This window comes from Cydia fagiglandana, chromosome Z, assembly GCF_963556715.1.
Source record: "Cydia fagiglandana chromosome Z, ilCydFagi1.1, whole genome shotgun sequence".
Taxonomy (NCBI): Eukaryota; Metazoa; Arthropoda; class Insecta; order Lepidoptera; family Tortricidae; genus Cydia; species Cydia fagiglandana.
Window position 1 is genome coordinate 8,965,690 of NC_085959.1, and position 18,008 is coordinate 8,983,697.

The following is an 18,008-nucleotide window of genomic DNA, read 5'->3' on the forward strand; positions in this document are numbered from 1 at the left end:
AACAATAAACTACCGCAGTTTTCTTTAAAAAGACTAATTGTCTATCTACAATTAAAAGGATACTGATTTGTTCACATTTAATAGGTATAGAAAAGACAGTATAGTTGGAAGTCTGAGGAGACATATTTTCTATAGATTTTCATCAAGTATGAATAGTTCAGCTAAATAACCTATACAAATATTTCGAGCCATTTGGAACTTAAAATTATTTGTAAATCATCAATTTATTTTAATATATATCTGCATCTTTTTAGATAATTTCTCATTTATTATAAAATCTTAGGTAAGTTCCTCGTACACAACTATCTACATTGGAAACAGTTACATCAAACATCGCTATAGGCGTGCCGAAATGCAGGTACAACTTTCAATATGAAGCCCAGAAACCCCCAATAATTATTATGGGATAACTACATATAAGTATGCCAAACTTTCTTACTGTTCGACAATGAGGCAAGGCAAAAATGTGATATTTTTTTATTCTCATCTACCTATTTACATATATTATCAATAACAGAATATATATATATACTGTTATTGATTATATATATAAAGAACTGAATATTCATCTCGCTGGCTAGATGTTAAAAGAAGTCGTTCGTATAACATTTATCGCAGCGAGCACTGATTGACCTAGGTTACCTAGGTACTGCTCGATTCTATGATTTGCCCCTCTCTAGCGCACTCGCAGCGATGTTTGGTTACCAGATTCGAGTACAGTCAGCAGCAGAAGTTGCTTAGCAGCCAAAGTGTTCAAATTAAATAACCTTGACACGCTCTTATTCTCTTAACAATAAAGTCGCGTCAAGATCATTTTTAACACCTCGCCCGCTTAGCAACTTATGCTGCTGATTGTACATAAAAAGTAACAACATCTCTCACGTTCAACACAGAGGAGAATGTAGGTATATGCATGTGATAAATATAAGGTAATAACCATCCGACTATTTCGTTGTAACAAGACGTCATATGGACGCAAGATATAATATGATTACAGTTATTAAAGTATACCACTTCCTATACAGTCTTGAGGCACCTAAGAATGCGCGTTTAAAAGAAACTTATATTGTAAGTATTTAACAATGGTGATACATTTATAATAAAAAGGATCGTTGGCCAGTTCGCGATGTTCTCATACCCCTAGTCAGCAGGTACTAGATCGTGCTATTACACCTAGCAGTAACCAGTATATAATAAGTATGTATGTACAGCTCCACTGACCGGGCCGACATTCAACGGATCTGTCCAGCCGAGCACCGGCCTGCCCGAACCGTTAGACACTCGCTCGCAAAACTCGCTCTTTTAATATTAAATATTTGTTACTCGTTATTGATCTCACATTATTGTATTTTGTAAAACACAATGATGTGATGCTCGCCGCTATCGCTGTATTATTCTTTTTTGTACGCTGGAGCTATATAGATACTTAGGTATCAGTGGCGGCGCGTCCATAAAAGCCGATTCCCACCGGCTTGCCTGTTTTTGGACGTTTGAGCAGTTGTAAGGGAAATGGGTAAGCCAAATTAGCCCCGGCTTGCCTATGGATATGTTTGACGCGCCGCCACTGTTAGGTATAAAAAGTACCGTAAAATCAGGTAACTTTAGTCCACAACTTACAATTGGTCCAAATTCAAGTTCTGGTAAAATATGTACGAGTATAAGTATTTTTCAAATTATATTGAGTATAAAATATAGCAAGCATAAGCGAGCATTAGTGTACATCTCAAGCTCCAAAATAAATGAAACGGGTAAAATCATAAAGACTCGTTAAGAATCAACGTTAAAAACTGGAGCATACTTGTACTTTTAATGACTATAGTTACCTCATCTTACGGCAGGCTCTTTCACTATGCGGTCAATCCAAGTATCAATCTAAAATAATGAAGTTTTAAATTAATATGATCCATATCTACATATACATTCGTATACCGAGTTACTGAGCGAGATAGTTTCATTCAAACCGGTGTGATAGCCACGATGTCACTGAAACGAGAGAGTGAAAAACGGTTCTTCCGTAGAGAAAGAAATAGATACAGTAGCAAGTTTAAGCGTTGGATTCTTTCAAGTCAGTGAGCCTAGCAAGTTGGGCCGAATCGAGCTCGTCGGGTATGGAGGCGCGGCCGGCGCGCGGCGCCGCGGGCGGGGACTGCGGCGCGGTGGGGGGCCCGGAGGCGCCGGTGGACTCGCCCTCTGAGGCCGTCGAGCTGTTGGCGGGCGGGGCCTCGGCCTGGTCGGGCACGCAGACAGCGGTCTGCTCGGAGATGGAGGACTCGTCCTCCTCGGGCTCGGGCTCCGGCTCCGGCGGAGGGAAGGGCTGCTCGGGCTCCTCCACCATGGGCGTGGCGGCGGTGATCACGATCTGCGCCACGCCGAGCCCGCCGTCGTCCGAGAGCTCAACTTTGGGCGGCGCAGGCTTCGGCGGCGGCGGCGCCGGCTCCTCCTCGTCCTAAACATGATATGCTGTTAGAATGTCGCTTGGAAAGGGTTTCGATCTAAATACGTGCAGTGATAGTGCAGTGAGTGGCCATATCTAGATTACCTAAAACACCCTGAACCAACCCAATTACTGAATAATTATACCCATATTGAGATAGGTATATGTGGCTCCTTAATAATGAGACGTTTTTGTTTCAGTTTTGTCACCGGACCGGAAAATTGGAGCATACGAGTATGTCTATAGAGTGGACACACTACATATTTTAATTGGGCTAAATAATTCAGGTCTTGTAACTTTTGCAAGACTATAGATAGAACTAGGGGTTGTACTGAGGGAAGTAGTGTCAGCCAATGTATGGGACGTGCAAATTTTGGTATCGGATGAATTCACTTGGCACATGCCTACCTGCCAGGGGGTGGCGGATGTCTACCGGGCTCAAATAGCTTAGCTTTACGTATATTACATCTGTGCTAAGTGAATTCATGCGATACCAAAATTTGCACCTTATGACACTACTTCCCTCAGTATTGACATCGCGCAGTCCTCTGGTATTTTTGAGAACTCTATTGTTTTTGAAGATTATTTGACTGGCACGTAATCTACAGAGACTACAGTATATTGCCCTATCCGCCAAATAACAGGTGGATTAGAATACAAACTCGATTTAAATATACCGAGTATACTTTTTATTTTGTATGAAACATAAGTACATATTTGCTTTGATATACGGTATGTACAAGAAAACCGTTTGAAAAAAAAGTGATTGAACTTAGCGGAGATTTGAGGTCGTTCTTTTATTCACAGATTTCCAAGCCGCTCGAGTAAAACTGTGTTCTTTGCTAAGTCTTTGCTTGTCTAGAATAAATATTTGATGCAGATTTTTGAAGCATGTGCTTTTGGGGGGGGAAAGACGGACGAATTAGTTTTGGAAGGTCTGTCAAAAGAATCCAGGGTTTTGGATTTATGTTGTGTAAGTATGTTTAATTATATGACATGCAAAATATAATCATGCATTGGTTCATGCAGTGAGTTCCTGGATTTCTGGGAAACCTTTTACCTACTTGTGTCGTGTTTCGTTAGTGTGTTCTTCTGTAACCATCTTAAAATTATTATCCATAATATAATAGCTAAAGTTGCACCTGCAAAGCAAAGCTCAAATAAAGCGGAGTAAATTTAGAGCTATCTAGAAGCATATTTGGCGTAGCGGTCACAGTAAGACACGACAGTGCTTTTTAAGTACACAAGCCTCCTAAATCCGCCGTTTCAGAATTAGATTTTCGTTGGAATATAGACTGTGTCCTTGAGACAGAACAGGGTTTGCTACAGCATCGGAATCAAATTTAGTCTCCATATAACACGGGTCTGCTGACCTGAAATGCAGCGACACCGTTTACGCTGTCGTTGGTACCATAAAGATAAAGGCGCCGACTGAATACAGGCACTGTTTGCGAACGTCAATCTTGCCGCATCATGGTTCTTGTCTCGCTCAAATTCCTAAAGGTGTAAGCAACATGGCGTGAAGTCTTACTGTGACACACATTAACAATATACGTATATGTATAATACAGGATGGGGCTTATCTACAACTTCAATTAAATATCTATAATAATCCTAAGTTCAATTAAGATTAGCTGAATCAATATGTGGTCTGCAATCGCGTCGAGCTTCTCGCAATAAGAATTGTAGTTAGTGTATCTTTTGATCCTTTTGATCCAGCTTATCTTACTACAAAAATTAAAAATGAAATGTGTGTTATGGATATATTTTATATTTATAATGAGGTTATGTATGTCGCGCATTTGAGGGCCTTCTGCGGCTCGTCATGTCGAATATTAAGAGGTAACACCTAAGCACAAGCTAGTTATGTTTTTTTTTAAATTGATTTTCGATGAGGCATTTGGTTAAAGGCGGCCGGTAATCTGTCTATGCAGAAAAACCCTTTTTTTTAAGAAAAATCATTGATCATAAGTTAAAAAAAACCTAACACATCTTATTAATATGTAGTTATTAATTATAATTAAATATTCATCTTAAATAGGCACTATCAATCTTTAGCTCAACATTGTTGTAATAACTGCAACCTAAATGAAGATCATTACTATCGTACAACCCAATGGAACTTAGAGTTTAAAATAATTCATGTCACATACTCGTATACATATCTAAATGTATTCTTTTTTAATGAATCCTGTAGAAATCACTGTAAAAACCTAATAAGTAAAACTATGTAGCATAAAAGGTATGTATGTAGTACACAATAATGAATCTACGACATAAAAAAATATAATATGTATAAGATGTAACTATGTAGTAGATACGATCAACTTATATTACAATGGTTCTATTGTTCTTATGTAAATTAGGTCATATCTAGGTATTCTGTTTTAAGTATGTCACGCCGAAACGTGTTAAATGGACCCGCAAATGAAACCAAAACCGCAACTTTATGAGTTTTACCTCTCAATAAACGATATAGTAATATTTACACATGTATGCCCCATCCTGTACATAGCAGTGTTCACGAAGCACATCTATTCACAACACAAAGTGAATGTAGAATTATCTGTGTGGGGTCAAACCTCGTTCCAATTTTCAGCGACAACCTCATCGACTGATGCATGAAAAAAGTCAAAACGATTAAACTTTATACAGTGTGAGATGGTATCTAAAGATGAATCGTGATAAAAATAAATACGATCTATCGGTACAAATGTCTTTACAAATATAATAAGAAATTTCGTGATCAATTTATAATTGTTATATGGGTACATGCGATATCCATTTCCTTACATTCCTTATGATTTCTTAAATTTAGGGGTAGGTATAATGACAAAAGAGAAACGGGAGAGCTTTTGTTTCACTTTGGGGATTCATTTACTTTAGTTTCATGCTGTTCCCTCTAAAGTTGCTCGCTTTAATGCCAATTCTAGTAGGTATACTCACTGCAAGGAGTAGTAAAACTCTAACAGTATTCATAAGGGAATTGTCTATGTGGTTACGTAAACTACCTATGTAGGTTTTTGCTAAACATTGAACTGAAACCGTAAAGATTAACAGCCACTATAAGATTCGATCGAACTCGATTTAAGTTATTTAGCTTTTATAATTATTTATCTAATGCTACATTTTTTAGCTTAACATAACACATTCATACATCCGTTTAATAATATGAGCAACATAATACCTATTGAAATAGAGTTGTATGTATTATTATTAATTATGTGTTGCCTCCACTGTAAATTGTATCGAATTTTAAAACCAAGTCGAGTTAGACTGAATCATTTCCGAAATAATATTGGATCATACATCTAAGTACATAAAAGGAAATTAACCTCTTTATATTCTTAAATTATTTTATCAATTTTTGCTGGTTTAAACTTCCACGGTTTTCCCCAAACTCCCTAAAATTCAAAATCAATCCTGTTATTCATAAAATACAAAAGAATATGTAAGGTAAGAAAGTGTTTAAGAGTTTATCGATTACAGTGTAGGATCTAGCTATATTGTTGTCCCTTTGACAACACAAACCTTATTGACCTTAAAGTGACATAATACTTTTGCAAATTCATCAATTTTCTACAAAGAGCAGCCTGCACTGATATAAGAAGAAGTTGGCTTCCAAACTTTGAAACTGACCAATAGTCTGTATTTTCTGATCAACAACCTTTCATGCAGAGTTCGGTCCAAAACTTACCAACGATAGTAACGGCAGGCGCGACGACGCTCTCCTCCTGCCCTTCAAACTGGCTCCCGTATTGCTCAACTTGGTTCTTAGTTAGCTCCAGGTTAAAGCTGAAGTCGGGCTGACTGTCCATAGAGTCGCCGAGGTCGATGTCGTCGCCGGCGTCGGCGTCGGCGTCGGCGTCGGCGTCGGCGGGCGGCGGCGGCGGCGGCGCCGCGGGCGGCGGGGCGTCTTTCCCATTGTTGTTGTCTCCGATGATCACTGGCAGCGTCCGGGGCAGGCATACAATGAGAGCGGCCGCTCCACGTTATCGTCAATATCCGCCAATATTATTGTTTGCCGGAATGGGCAAAATGTCCAATTTAAAAGCTGCGTATCAATCGATTTCTATGTACGCTCGACAATATTCCTAATATACTCGTAATGTACATTTATCAAATAGAGAACTTCCGAGTTTTTGCGATAATGAGCTATTCATCGCCAGCACGCTACCACGATGATGGCCGGTAGGTAGTCGGTATTTCGGGCTGTTCGTGAAGAAACCGACATACCTAATACTCGTTCTATTAGGCGGCATTTATATGCGTTTGTATTTACGTACATAAACTCGTTCCTCCACGTCAATTAATAATTATTCCCTTGTCTAAGTTGTTTTATTACAATGCAAGTCGATGAGTCGATAATACACAAAAATAAAGAGGCGGTCACTGTCATATACAGGGCGAAATCGGGGTCGTGATTCAAACCTATTGTACTTAACTCGGTAAATTAACGTGATGTTAGGTATAAAGTTAATTTTTAAATAATTGCAGCCATTCATTAATTAATCAACAATTTAAGTATCCCAGTTAAAAACTCAAATTATGGTTACCTTACAATTAATGTTAAAACCTATTTAATAAACAACTGATTAGATGAGTAAGAAATGTCAACCGTCACTGTTATGAGTGACAAAGTCAAAACTTCAAAATAAATAAAATCATTCAAAGATTGTACATTGAGTTCATTAATTCTGGCAATTCTGAAGATAATTAAGCAGAAAAATGCCCGCGGCATATCCGTTTTCAAATGTTGAGCGGTCTGACATGGTAATGTTTTATTACCAAGCGCGTCGTGCTACCACTGCTTGGGATTTAGTCAGCAACGTTATCCATTGATATGTTGAGACAAGTGATGCCTGAATTACTGCGAAAAGTGCCGGAACATTACTTGCATAACTTACACTATCAACACGATGGTGCTCCGGCTCATTTTAAACACTGAGTACGCAATCATCTCGATGAACAGTTCCCGGGACGTTGGATTGGCCGCGGCGGACCCGTGGCGTGCAGTGCAGCTGTCGTTAGAAATGGTCTGTCACCTTAAGTCTCGCAGCTACATGTAAATCGATGGATACCAGAACGAACTCATTTATTACATTTTTATAGATTTTTTCTATTTCTCAATTTAACTTCAAAGATAATTTATAAAAATATAAATTTGAACATACAAGTGATATCGGAAGTTCTGACACTTAGATACTCGTATTGCATTCAGAACAGCCACACCTAAACACGTATGACATGACGACGGACAACATTTGAAGAAGAGTGTTACAATAAGTTGAAGTGAAGATAAAGGTAGTGTGGCTGGTGTGTGACACCCACAGACAAAACATTCTCTAGACTGAGCGCTACCCCCTCTGCCACGCATACGGTAATTTTACTCCATGTTCGAGTCGAAAGTGTCTTTGTGTGACGTCCGTGTCTTTGAACGGACCAATCACGGCACGGGACTTCGCTCGCCTCGTCCCGCCCACCCCCGCATTTTTGGCATCATCGGTTGCGTGAAATAATTGCTCTAAACTCGGTCTAGAGGATTCCTAGTCTATGGTGCCACCTAAATACAGAGGTAGAGCATACATTATGTTGTTGTATTTATAGCTTAAAATTCAAAAATTAACGTCAGTATAGCTAAGTTTGTTTTGTACATTAAATATTTTGAATATGAAATGGCTAATCAATAGTGTGAATTTTATAATTTTGTTTTTTATTGTTGATAATCTGTAAGATACAGGAACAGCGATTATTTATCTCTCTTGATATCCTTTCTTCATTAAATCAACTCTCGGTAAGAACTTAGTTTGCTTAAGTTGAAGGATGTTAACAACACTTAGAAAGAGGAACAATATATAATTTCGAAAGAAAACATCAAGTGTATCACGGTTACGTAACTGTTAGATAGATAAAACGTGCAACCATGCAGTCGTGGAGATGACACATGTTCGCGTCGCAGTAAGAGTTGAGGCGACGATGTGCCTCTCGCTTACACCCTAAGTAAATGAGCGAGAACCGACCGCATCGCTCGCTTCATCTCTCGATGTGACGTCAGGCTAGCCAGAGAAAACGTGCGTACGGTCAAGTTGGTAAGAAAAAGGAGGCGAGAGGGATGCGCAGTGACAGAGCCTTGCACTTCAACCTAAGAGAATTTGAAATAGAGAAATATTGTCAAAGTAAATTATGTAGAGTAGGCCAAAGGTATGGCGCCATCGCTTGAAAAGATAGCACCATACCTTTGGCCTATTCTCGATAACATGGCGATACTTTATGACATTTAACAAATTTAAGACATATCATTGAAAAAATAAGGATCAAAGTCAAATGGCGTTCTAAAAGTTTTAATCATTTGTGTCGAAAGATGGCAGTAAATGTACTGTCTACATAATTTACTTTGACAATATTCCTCTAGTCCAAATTCTCTTTGCTTCAACTGATACATTACGGCTATTTTCAAAATTGTGCCTTAAAGAGAAGCGAGTTGAGTGGTGTTCTTTTGTCGGTAACTGCACATACCTGGCGACTTGTTCACCTGCCAGCAATACCATGCCAATTGGGGGGAAACCACAAAATACCCAACCAGCCTCAAGCTATACGCTAGGTGTCAACCGCACAATGTTGGCCACTATGTGAATACGATACAGAATACAGATACTCGGTAAATACAGCAAGACACAGATACTTCCGAACGAGGACAACTTCGATCATGACACCGAATACTTTAATTATCAGCTGCAAAGAATAATAAATAACTAGAACTTTTTTGTACTACTTTCAGGTTTCCACTCGGGCTGTGGAAGTTATTATGGGCAGGGTGTTTCGCAAAGTTGAATTAGTTAACATTTCAAGAAATACTAACTCACCGAACAATGGGGTTTAGTGCATAACAAATATAACTATTAAGACGATAAAGTTGATGTACAGAAGAGTTATGTAGCGTTTTAAATTAACAAATACAAATAAATTTGAAGTTAGAAACCACGACTTCGCTCAAAAACCTATTTAAAACAATATTTGTATTATATTAATCGTATTTGATTTGGGAAAGTTTTCACTTACTAAATGTACAAAACACTAACCTTGCTACAAATATACCTATATAACTTATCCGCCGTGTTATTTCGTAGCGCTACGGCGTAGCACGTAACAGTGGGGGAATCACTGCATACTAAATCATTAGATTCAAGGATTTGACTTAGTATCCTACCACTATTCTCCCACCTTTAAACTATCCTCCTCCAAGTTTATTTCAATTTTCGCAGTGGACGTCATACCAAATCCTGGACGAGCGCCAACATTCGCCGAGTCTACATTTGGAATCTGCAATCGAGATATTTGACATCTTCCAAATAGGATAATCTACTCAGTTATTGACACTTTTCTTTAATATCGACATCCATATTGTCAGCAGATTTTTGCCTCTATCAGTTTAGACATAGCAGCGATTTGATTTGGTCACAACAGCAAATACATTGCAATATTTAACCGTCATATATTATGTGGCCTAGATTTATCGCGTAAGCAAACTTTCGAAACGTTAACTGTTTAAGATCGGCGGATTTCTGGCGGATTTAAACGATAAATCCGCCAGAAAGTTGTACCTTTATTAATTACTAACTCTAGCGATACTTAGACGACGTTTTCACAAATATATTGACAAAGTTTACCATCCGGTTTTTCATAACCGATCCGCAAAATCATTTGTGGTGACATTTATGATATTTTACAATAAATATTAATAATGTAATTGTAGATGGCGTGATCCCTATAACTATGCAAGTATGTACTATCTAATGAGATTCAATTTGTTTTGTACACGTTAGGATAGTCGAAGTTGTCCAGGTTCGCAAGCGTGGTGCACGTAGGGTCAGAAAGGTGGGTGGCTTACGTTGGTCGTCGAAGCCCCCGGTGGTGGGCGACCCCGGGGGTGAGGCGAACACCGGCGGGGCGGAGTCCGGCGGCGACCACTCGTCCTCACCGCCGCTCAGGGGCTCTCCGTTCTACCACAAACAAGTTTAGGGTTATTCGCGGATGTTCTAGAATGCAAAATGATAGTGTAATATTTTGCCTATATCACTTAGTCTACATCGCGAACGGTCCAGAACGCAAAATGCTTACATCATTTTCGTCGTTTTATCTTTACGTTAGCGATGTCGACGGAGCCTATTCTGTACTGTTTGGCCTTCGACCATTTGAAGACAACTAACGAACCTAACTTACCCTAGTGATATAAAAAAGTGGTCATTTTGCGTTCTAGACCGTTCGCGATGTAGACTAAAAGGGATATAGGCAACATATTACACTAGTCGTTTTGCGTTTAAGACCGTCCGCGACTATACCCAAGATTATTCTTAATAAAGTTGTCTTCCTCGAATGACGTCACGCCGTTGTGATATAGCGGAGACTCACCTCGTCACATTCCTCGACGATCAGCGAGGGGAAGTTGCCCATGACGCCGTTGGCCTCGCCGCGCCACCAGCCGTCGTCGACGCCGTGCGCGTCGCGCGAGACCACGCGGATTATCTGCACACGAACGATTGCTTAATCAATGTAATCCAAAATCATGGGCTAATGTCAAGCGGACCCCAGGTTCCCATGAGCCGTAGCAAAATGCCGATGCCGGGATAACGCGAGGAAGCAGAAGAAGAGATCGTTTGCTTAATAACATAATAAACAACCAAATAAGTGACTTTAAATAAGCACTGCATCTGTCTAAATGTGAAAACTGAGAGAGGCGTACGGCGCGGCGTCCATGTTAAATAAATGCAAACATATGCGAACGGCCTCAGTGCTCACCGCTCAAATCACTAGCGGCGCGATTCGGGAAATGAATTAGAAATTAGCTAGATACGATATAGTAAAGATATATGACCACGGGTAAAGGTACCTTACGGCGGTTGGCGCTTACGCTATTATTAATGTTGCTCCAATATTATTGCGTTGCTATGCGACGTAAGTGGCCGTGGAACGTTACATATCTTTACTATATCGTATCTAGTTAATCTCTAATTCATTTCCCGAATCGCGCCGTATGAAGCTCTACGCACGCTGCGCGCCCCGCCGAGCGCACCGTAGTCACACGCCACTCATGATTCCATACATGTTTGCATCTATTATATTTTGATTTGACTGATCAGTGATCACTGATCCCTGTTGCGTTGGCCGTAAATAAGAATCAAGTGAGAATTAAAAGATGCCACCACAATTTCTGAATGAAGTCGAAGTCTGTTTTTTGCATATATAATATACAAATTACAAAACGCAACAAGCTGAGCTAAGTAGGTAAATACTAATTTACCTTAAATTACAAATTTCAGATATCTTATAACCTCTTAAGTTATGAAACTGAATATTGAACCCTAATGATTTGTAATAATAATAGAGTTAAAATTAGAACCCAAAAATTGTAAATATTATATCTATTTTAAAATTATAGTTTTGTAATAAACCCACTATTATAGCTTTGTTATATCTAACCTTAAGCTTGGCTTAGTAAGGCTTAACCTTAGCGAGTATTTACCGGTGAGAAGTAAATCGAAAAATATTTCGCCACCGATCAGCAAATCTACATCTTGAGCTAAGTTAAATTCGTCATCTATTTTCGCCAGCAGCTTGCCCTTAGCGCTAAGTCGGTAAAATGTGGTGCTGACTTTAAGCCGAAACTTAATGTAGTCAGCATATAAATTGATTGAAATTTCGATGCGTAATTGGACAAAGCTTTATTTTAACGACGTGATAATTAAGTTTCAGTAGTTGGCACTTAATCAAAAACTATGCACTATCCTTAGATAATCCATTACTTAGGTATCCACAGATCCACACACACGTGAACTGTCTTATATGTTCGCAAGCAATGTGTCCGTTCGAGGCTTAGAGGATATAACCAAGGTTCACTCTAAGGTTCGAGGCGAGCGACTGAGAACCTTTAACGGATTCCTTTCGATTGGAAACAGCACGTCCGCTCTTGACGGCGACGCTACAAGAACTGACCAGGCCGCGTAGCCAAGGTACCAATCGCTTAAGCTCCGTAGTGATCGAAACGCAACTGTCACTGTTGCACTAATATGGAAGAGTGATAGAGAGACATAAAGCTTTTCGCTGTCGAAGCGATAGCGATTGTAACCTTGGCTAGGCCGGCAGCACTGGCGACGGCGTCTCCTCGGGCACACTCAAAGAAAAGGCAAGCACGGATACGCGTAGCGTACGCGCCCATAGCTCCGCGACCATATTAGATAATCACGCTTCGCGATTATTGCGCCATTTAAGGTTCTGGCTAAATTAGTTATTAAATATTTACGCTATAGAATTTCCAATTTAGCAAGAACCCTAAATGGCATAACAATCCCGTGTGGTGACTGTACGATAACTGTCTTTATTTACAGAATCACAGATCCTCCAAGCCAAGCTAAGTTTATCATAGTAGAAAATAATTAGCACATTTACAGTTTAAAAAAATTGTTTGACATGACACCGTAAAACAATACTTTGTAATTTATGTTTTAGCCCTGTACAGGGTGCTCATAGTCCATACGTTAGTATTATTAATCTAACAGTGTCAATATTTTATTATAGAACTACGAAATATCAAGGAAACAACATTACACTTTAATAAACATACCTGTCCTTCTTCAAGATTAAGTTCATCAGTGGCATCAGCATCGTAGTCATAAAGGGCGAAGCAGTAGCCTAGGGTCGGCCACTCCGACTGGGACTCTTCGACGGCCCTCGCCAGCTCCGTGTTCAGAGCCTCGGCCTTCGGCTCGTCGGCCTTCGCCACCGGTGCCGAGATCACCGAGATCTGGTCCGGGGACTGCACCACGTCCGCGTCCTCCCCTTCCACGGTATAGTCCACAGAAGAGAACGATATCTGAGTGACCAGACCAGGATTGGATGAGGCCTATGAAAATAAAGTGGAATGAAGCACTACCAAGCTGGCGTTCGGCTGCGCTGCGGTGTTGCTGTGTCTGTGTGTGTAAGGAATTTAGGTTATGTATGTATACTAAAGTTTATGTGACACTGATATACGATTTAATTTCGCCTGGCATGTGCGCAGGTTCTCCTATCAGTAAAGAATTATTTGTTTACTTCTATCAAATCTACCTAATCAATTATGTCCGTATATTACCTTTAAAAAGCTCGCATCGCAATTAGATACGGGGTCGTTTATAAAAAAAAAACACTTATCAATAAACTAAATTAGTAGTTAATGAGCCAAAGACGATTATAAACATTTCAATTTAACGTGATTTGAGTGTTTAAATTAATTCCTTTCTGAATTAGTACAATAGTAATTTTGTATCACTTTGTAACAAAGTCGCCTGCAGGGTTGTCGCGTTACCAAAGCTCCCAATGCATCGACCAGTTTGGCCAGATTACTGGGGTAGCCGCTCCACTGCTGAACCACGTCGCAACACTTTTTACTATAATCTTTGATGATATGCTAGTCTTTGATGAAAATGGCAAAAAGTGCACATCAAATTCCCTACGAAGCACGGCAATTTCCCCACTGTGCGACTTTGACGCTGAAAGGCAGTACGGTAATCCGTATATTAAAATTTCCACCGGTAATTTACGGCTAGTGAAAAGGATTACGAGGCTACTTTGTTAACTGCGCTGTCGGCGGTCTTATTGCCACAAAAGGATGGGAAATACACTTGTTTATTGTTCACTTTTTTTTCTTTATTAAGAATCCTGCATGTTTATTCATGCAGTCCATTGAATCGCCAATTTATTAAGTAGGTAGGTATCTCATCAATGGCTGTACCTAGATTGTAATTTACATACAGGGCCAAAGTATTTATATTATTATTAGCCTCCCCGTACAGTGAATTAAATCACTGATTTATTCCAAATATGAATTTGTTCAATGTTAGTTTAGAAGTTTAGCGAATATTTAACTAGTGTGAACTCAGTCTATTGAAAATTTAAATCCGTTTGTCGCAAGGCGTCGCCGTAAATTACCGTTTCCGGGTGAAATAGATTTTCGGCCGGTTGCATATCGGTTACATTTCCAATGAACCCGATTATAAATTCCGTGGCACTGTGAAGTTCTCAATGAATAATCCACTCCACAGTTATATCTAAACTGATATTTGCATTTAGTCCCAGAGAACAGAATAGTATAATAACATGGCGTATGGATACAATAGTGTCTAGGAAAATTAGAGTTTTCCACATGTTTCTTTGTTGACAAAACTAAATCTAGTATCTTCTATTAACTCACATTATAGACGGGTCTAACGCGAATTATATTCAATTACCTTGATTTACCATCATTGATTTAAATCAAGGTAATTCAATATAATCGCGTTAGACCCGTCTATAATGTGAGTTAATATGTATTCAAAACGCGAAAGTATAAAATATTATAGTATCTTCTATTCTGCCATTTAAAAAGATTCCTGGATTTGTTCAGTTTCAATAACATGGTGTTTTAGTATTTTATTTGTTTGTGCGTCATGGTGAAGTGTAAACTCAATTTGTACGAATTATTATTATAAATAGGAACTTGGCTCTAAATAGGAGGAGGTATACGAGTATGTACCTACATCTGAATCGTAATACTAATTTAATCTTTCAAAACAAAATAAAATGTATAAACATAACGGTTAATTCATCCGTGTAAGAGCACTCGTTATGTACGTCAGATATATTTCATCTCTTGTTACTTATAACTATATTCAAAAGCTCCTTTAAAAGCAATTTCCCAGGCAGCGACGGCCATTTATAATTCAGAAAATGTACTATTTTCGTTAAATCCCCGTAGCTCTTGAAACGAGAAAAACTATTCCATGGAAATTGTTATAAAACCCAATTAAATATAAATCCAAGATACTTTTTCACAATACGGATGTTTCCTATATTTAAAATAAATTCTTTCACACCATGCACGTAATAAACCACTAGGTAATTATCAGTCATCGTACATTTTCCAGCATTTTTGGTGCAGCGGAGTGGTGTTAACGGAATTGGTATAGAAATAATTCCCAGTGGCGTAGCTAGAGGATATGACGCCCGGGGCAGACACCAAATTTGCGCCCCCCCCCCCCCAAACGAAATGAACTAACGAAACGAAAGGGTTATTTTTTTGCTTATTAAATATTTTTTTACTTTTAATTTAGACAAATACAGTGTACCTATGTTTTTAGTACATCGGTGGATAACAAGTTTACGACCCACCTGATAGTAAGCGGTCACCGCATCCTATGGACGTCTACACTCCAGGGGTGTTACATGCGCGTTGCCGACCATTTTAAAACTTATAAACTTCTTTTTTCGAGATCTCCTTAGGCTTAAGGGTTCAATATCGCTTGTGAGTTTGGGATCGTAGACTATTCATAGGTACAGCGCGCCTTTGGACTGATTTGAAGGGTCCAAGGTAGCAGCATCCAGGTGGTCCTGTCCAAAGGTGATAGCAGTACTCAATATATGGGATCAGTCTACCCCAGAGTAAAGTATCGCCTCCTTTTATTGAGCACACCGAGTTTTTTTTGGATACGAGTGCAGCCTACCCAGCATGGAGCAAAAATTATTGGACGTCACTGATGGAGATGTCAACACCGATCGAGGCTCCCAATACTCCCTGACATGGGAAGGGTTGTGCCTTGAAAAATGAGGTTTTCTTAGCGGTAAACGCGCAAAATTGAGTCTTGGTGGGATTGAATTGGACTAAATTGTCCCGATCCCACACCGAAACTCTGGATAGAACGCTCTCGATACCTGACACAGGTTTTTCACGACATTCTAGTATCACAGACCGAGTGATGTTGGCACGGCATGTGTTATACAGGGTGGTCCAATCCTTGACGTTCAAAATTTTATTTACATTGCTCACGCTGTGGGCTATTAAAATAGGTATGTATGTTAGCCGACTTTTCGTAATTTTCGAGTTATGATTTTTATTACTTTTAACTTTTGTTAAGAAGTTCCGGGGTGAAGCAATTAATGTATTTAAAAAAAACTATTGAACTTTTTTAAATGTTTTTTTTGTAACATAATCCTTGACAAACGGCGCAGTTGCTAAAAAAAATCAGCATCCTCACTTGGCGGAGTTGGGAAAAAAGACAAAATTTTATGTTCAAGCATGTCAAGCTTAGATGTGCCTTTACCTAAATCAAGCAACTATTTATTCATCTGTGCCTAAATAAATAAAAAATACAAGCGATTTTAAGGACTTAAAAGAAGGAATAAAAGCAAAGCAAAGCTTCACACTGGAATTTCTTAACAAAAGTTAAAAGTCTCGAAAACTACGAAAAATCGGCTAACATGTCATGTAGGTACTCGTACATGGGGTATAATATTATGATAACCCACGACGAGGATTCTAAAAAATTTTTTGGGCGTCAAGGTTTGGACCAGCCTGTATACAAGTTGGCTAAAAAATAACTGTATTTCCGTTGCCGGGAGGTTTTGGGATTATACTGAGCAACTTTTACTATGAGTCCAACCCCTAAGTCGCGAAAAAAAATTTGGCTGTTCCTACATTTTGGCTGGTCCATTTTCTATGGGAGATTTCGGGGTTGGTCCCGTAGTAAAAGTTGCTCAGTATAATCCCAAAACCTTCCTGGCAACGGGAATGTAGTTATTTTTTAGCTATCTCTGTATAGTACTGTCGTCCGCATATCGATGAATGTCGTCGATAGACAACATGTCACAGATATGCAGCAGCAGCAGCTATTGGAGCAGCCGGCTTAGCCAAGGTTACAATCGCTATCGCTTCGACAACGAAAAGCATTATGTCTCTCTATCATTCTTCCTTATTAGTGTGACAGTGACAGTTGCGTTTCGATCGCTACAGAGCGTAAGCGATTGGCATCTTGGCTACGCGGCTAGGTTCCGTCTACTACGGCTCATTTGCGCCTGCCGGACAAAGGGCCTGCATAGGTAGTCTCTTGGACAGTCCATAAGATGGTAACTTCGACAGGAGACCCCTAACGGAAAAGACGCGCTAACACGGGACATAACTCTGAAGCACTCGGCCCGCTCGCCTTAAGGCTTGGCCACACACAGAGCGCGACGCAGCGCCGCGTCCGCGCCGCGTCCACGCCGCGCGACCGCGGCACATGCTAACAGGTTACCGACGTCAAACAGGCTGCGTCCCGCCGGTATCACGCCCCGCTTCTGTCACGCCCCGCGCCGCGCGGTCTCTTGCGTCCGCGCGGCGCGTGCGCAGCGCTGCGCCGAGCGAACGCGGCGGCCCGCCGCATCGCGCAAGGTCACATCAGTAGGATCGGACGTTAGGCAGCGAGCGGTGCGCCGCGTTCCCGCGCGGCCGCGCCGCGTTCACGCGCGCTATGAGGGCGTGTTGAGAGCGTGAGGCCGGCGCGATCGGCGCGCGCCCTGTTTGACCAGGCATCGCGTCGGCATCACGCGGCGCGGACGCGGCGCTGCGTCGCGCTCTGTGTTTGGCCAGGCCTTTATAAAACGAAAGCATAGCAGCTCCCGCCGAATATCCCTCTGCTTGATAGAAGTTTCTGGCATAGAGTATTCGCACTGCGGGGTGGTGGGCAGTAGGGCGCTACCGTCGTCTTTCAAGGTCGAGTTCGAGGCAAAAAGAGTACCTACAAGATCGGCT

At 40.3% G+C, this 18,008-nt stretch overlaps 1 protein-coding gene across 1 annotated transcript in view; it reads right to left on the reverse strand.

Annotated features, from left to right (window-relative positions):
* Positions 1-764: 764 nt before the first annotated feature.
* Positions 765-18,008, reverse strand: part of LOC134678767 (protein nervous wreck) — a 52,638-nt gene continuing 35,394 nt past the window's right edge. Inside the window, exons 14-19 of the mRNA XM_063537466.1 lie at positions 13,053-13,331; positions 10,844-10,957; positions 10,323-10,434; positions 6,132-6,380; positions 5,017-5,048; positions 765-2,446 (exon numbers count right to left, since the gene is read on the reverse strand). Of these exons, the coding sequence (XP_063393536.1) occupies positions 2,045-2,446; positions 5,017-5,048; positions 6,132-6,380; positions 10,323-10,434; positions 10,844-10,957; positions 13,053-13,331 (1,188 nt within the window). The 3' untranslated portion in view covers positions 765-2,044. The remainder of the gene's footprint in view (positions 2,447-5,016; positions 5,049-6,131; positions 6,381-10,322; positions 10,435-10,843; positions 10,958-13,052; positions 13,332-18,008) is intronic.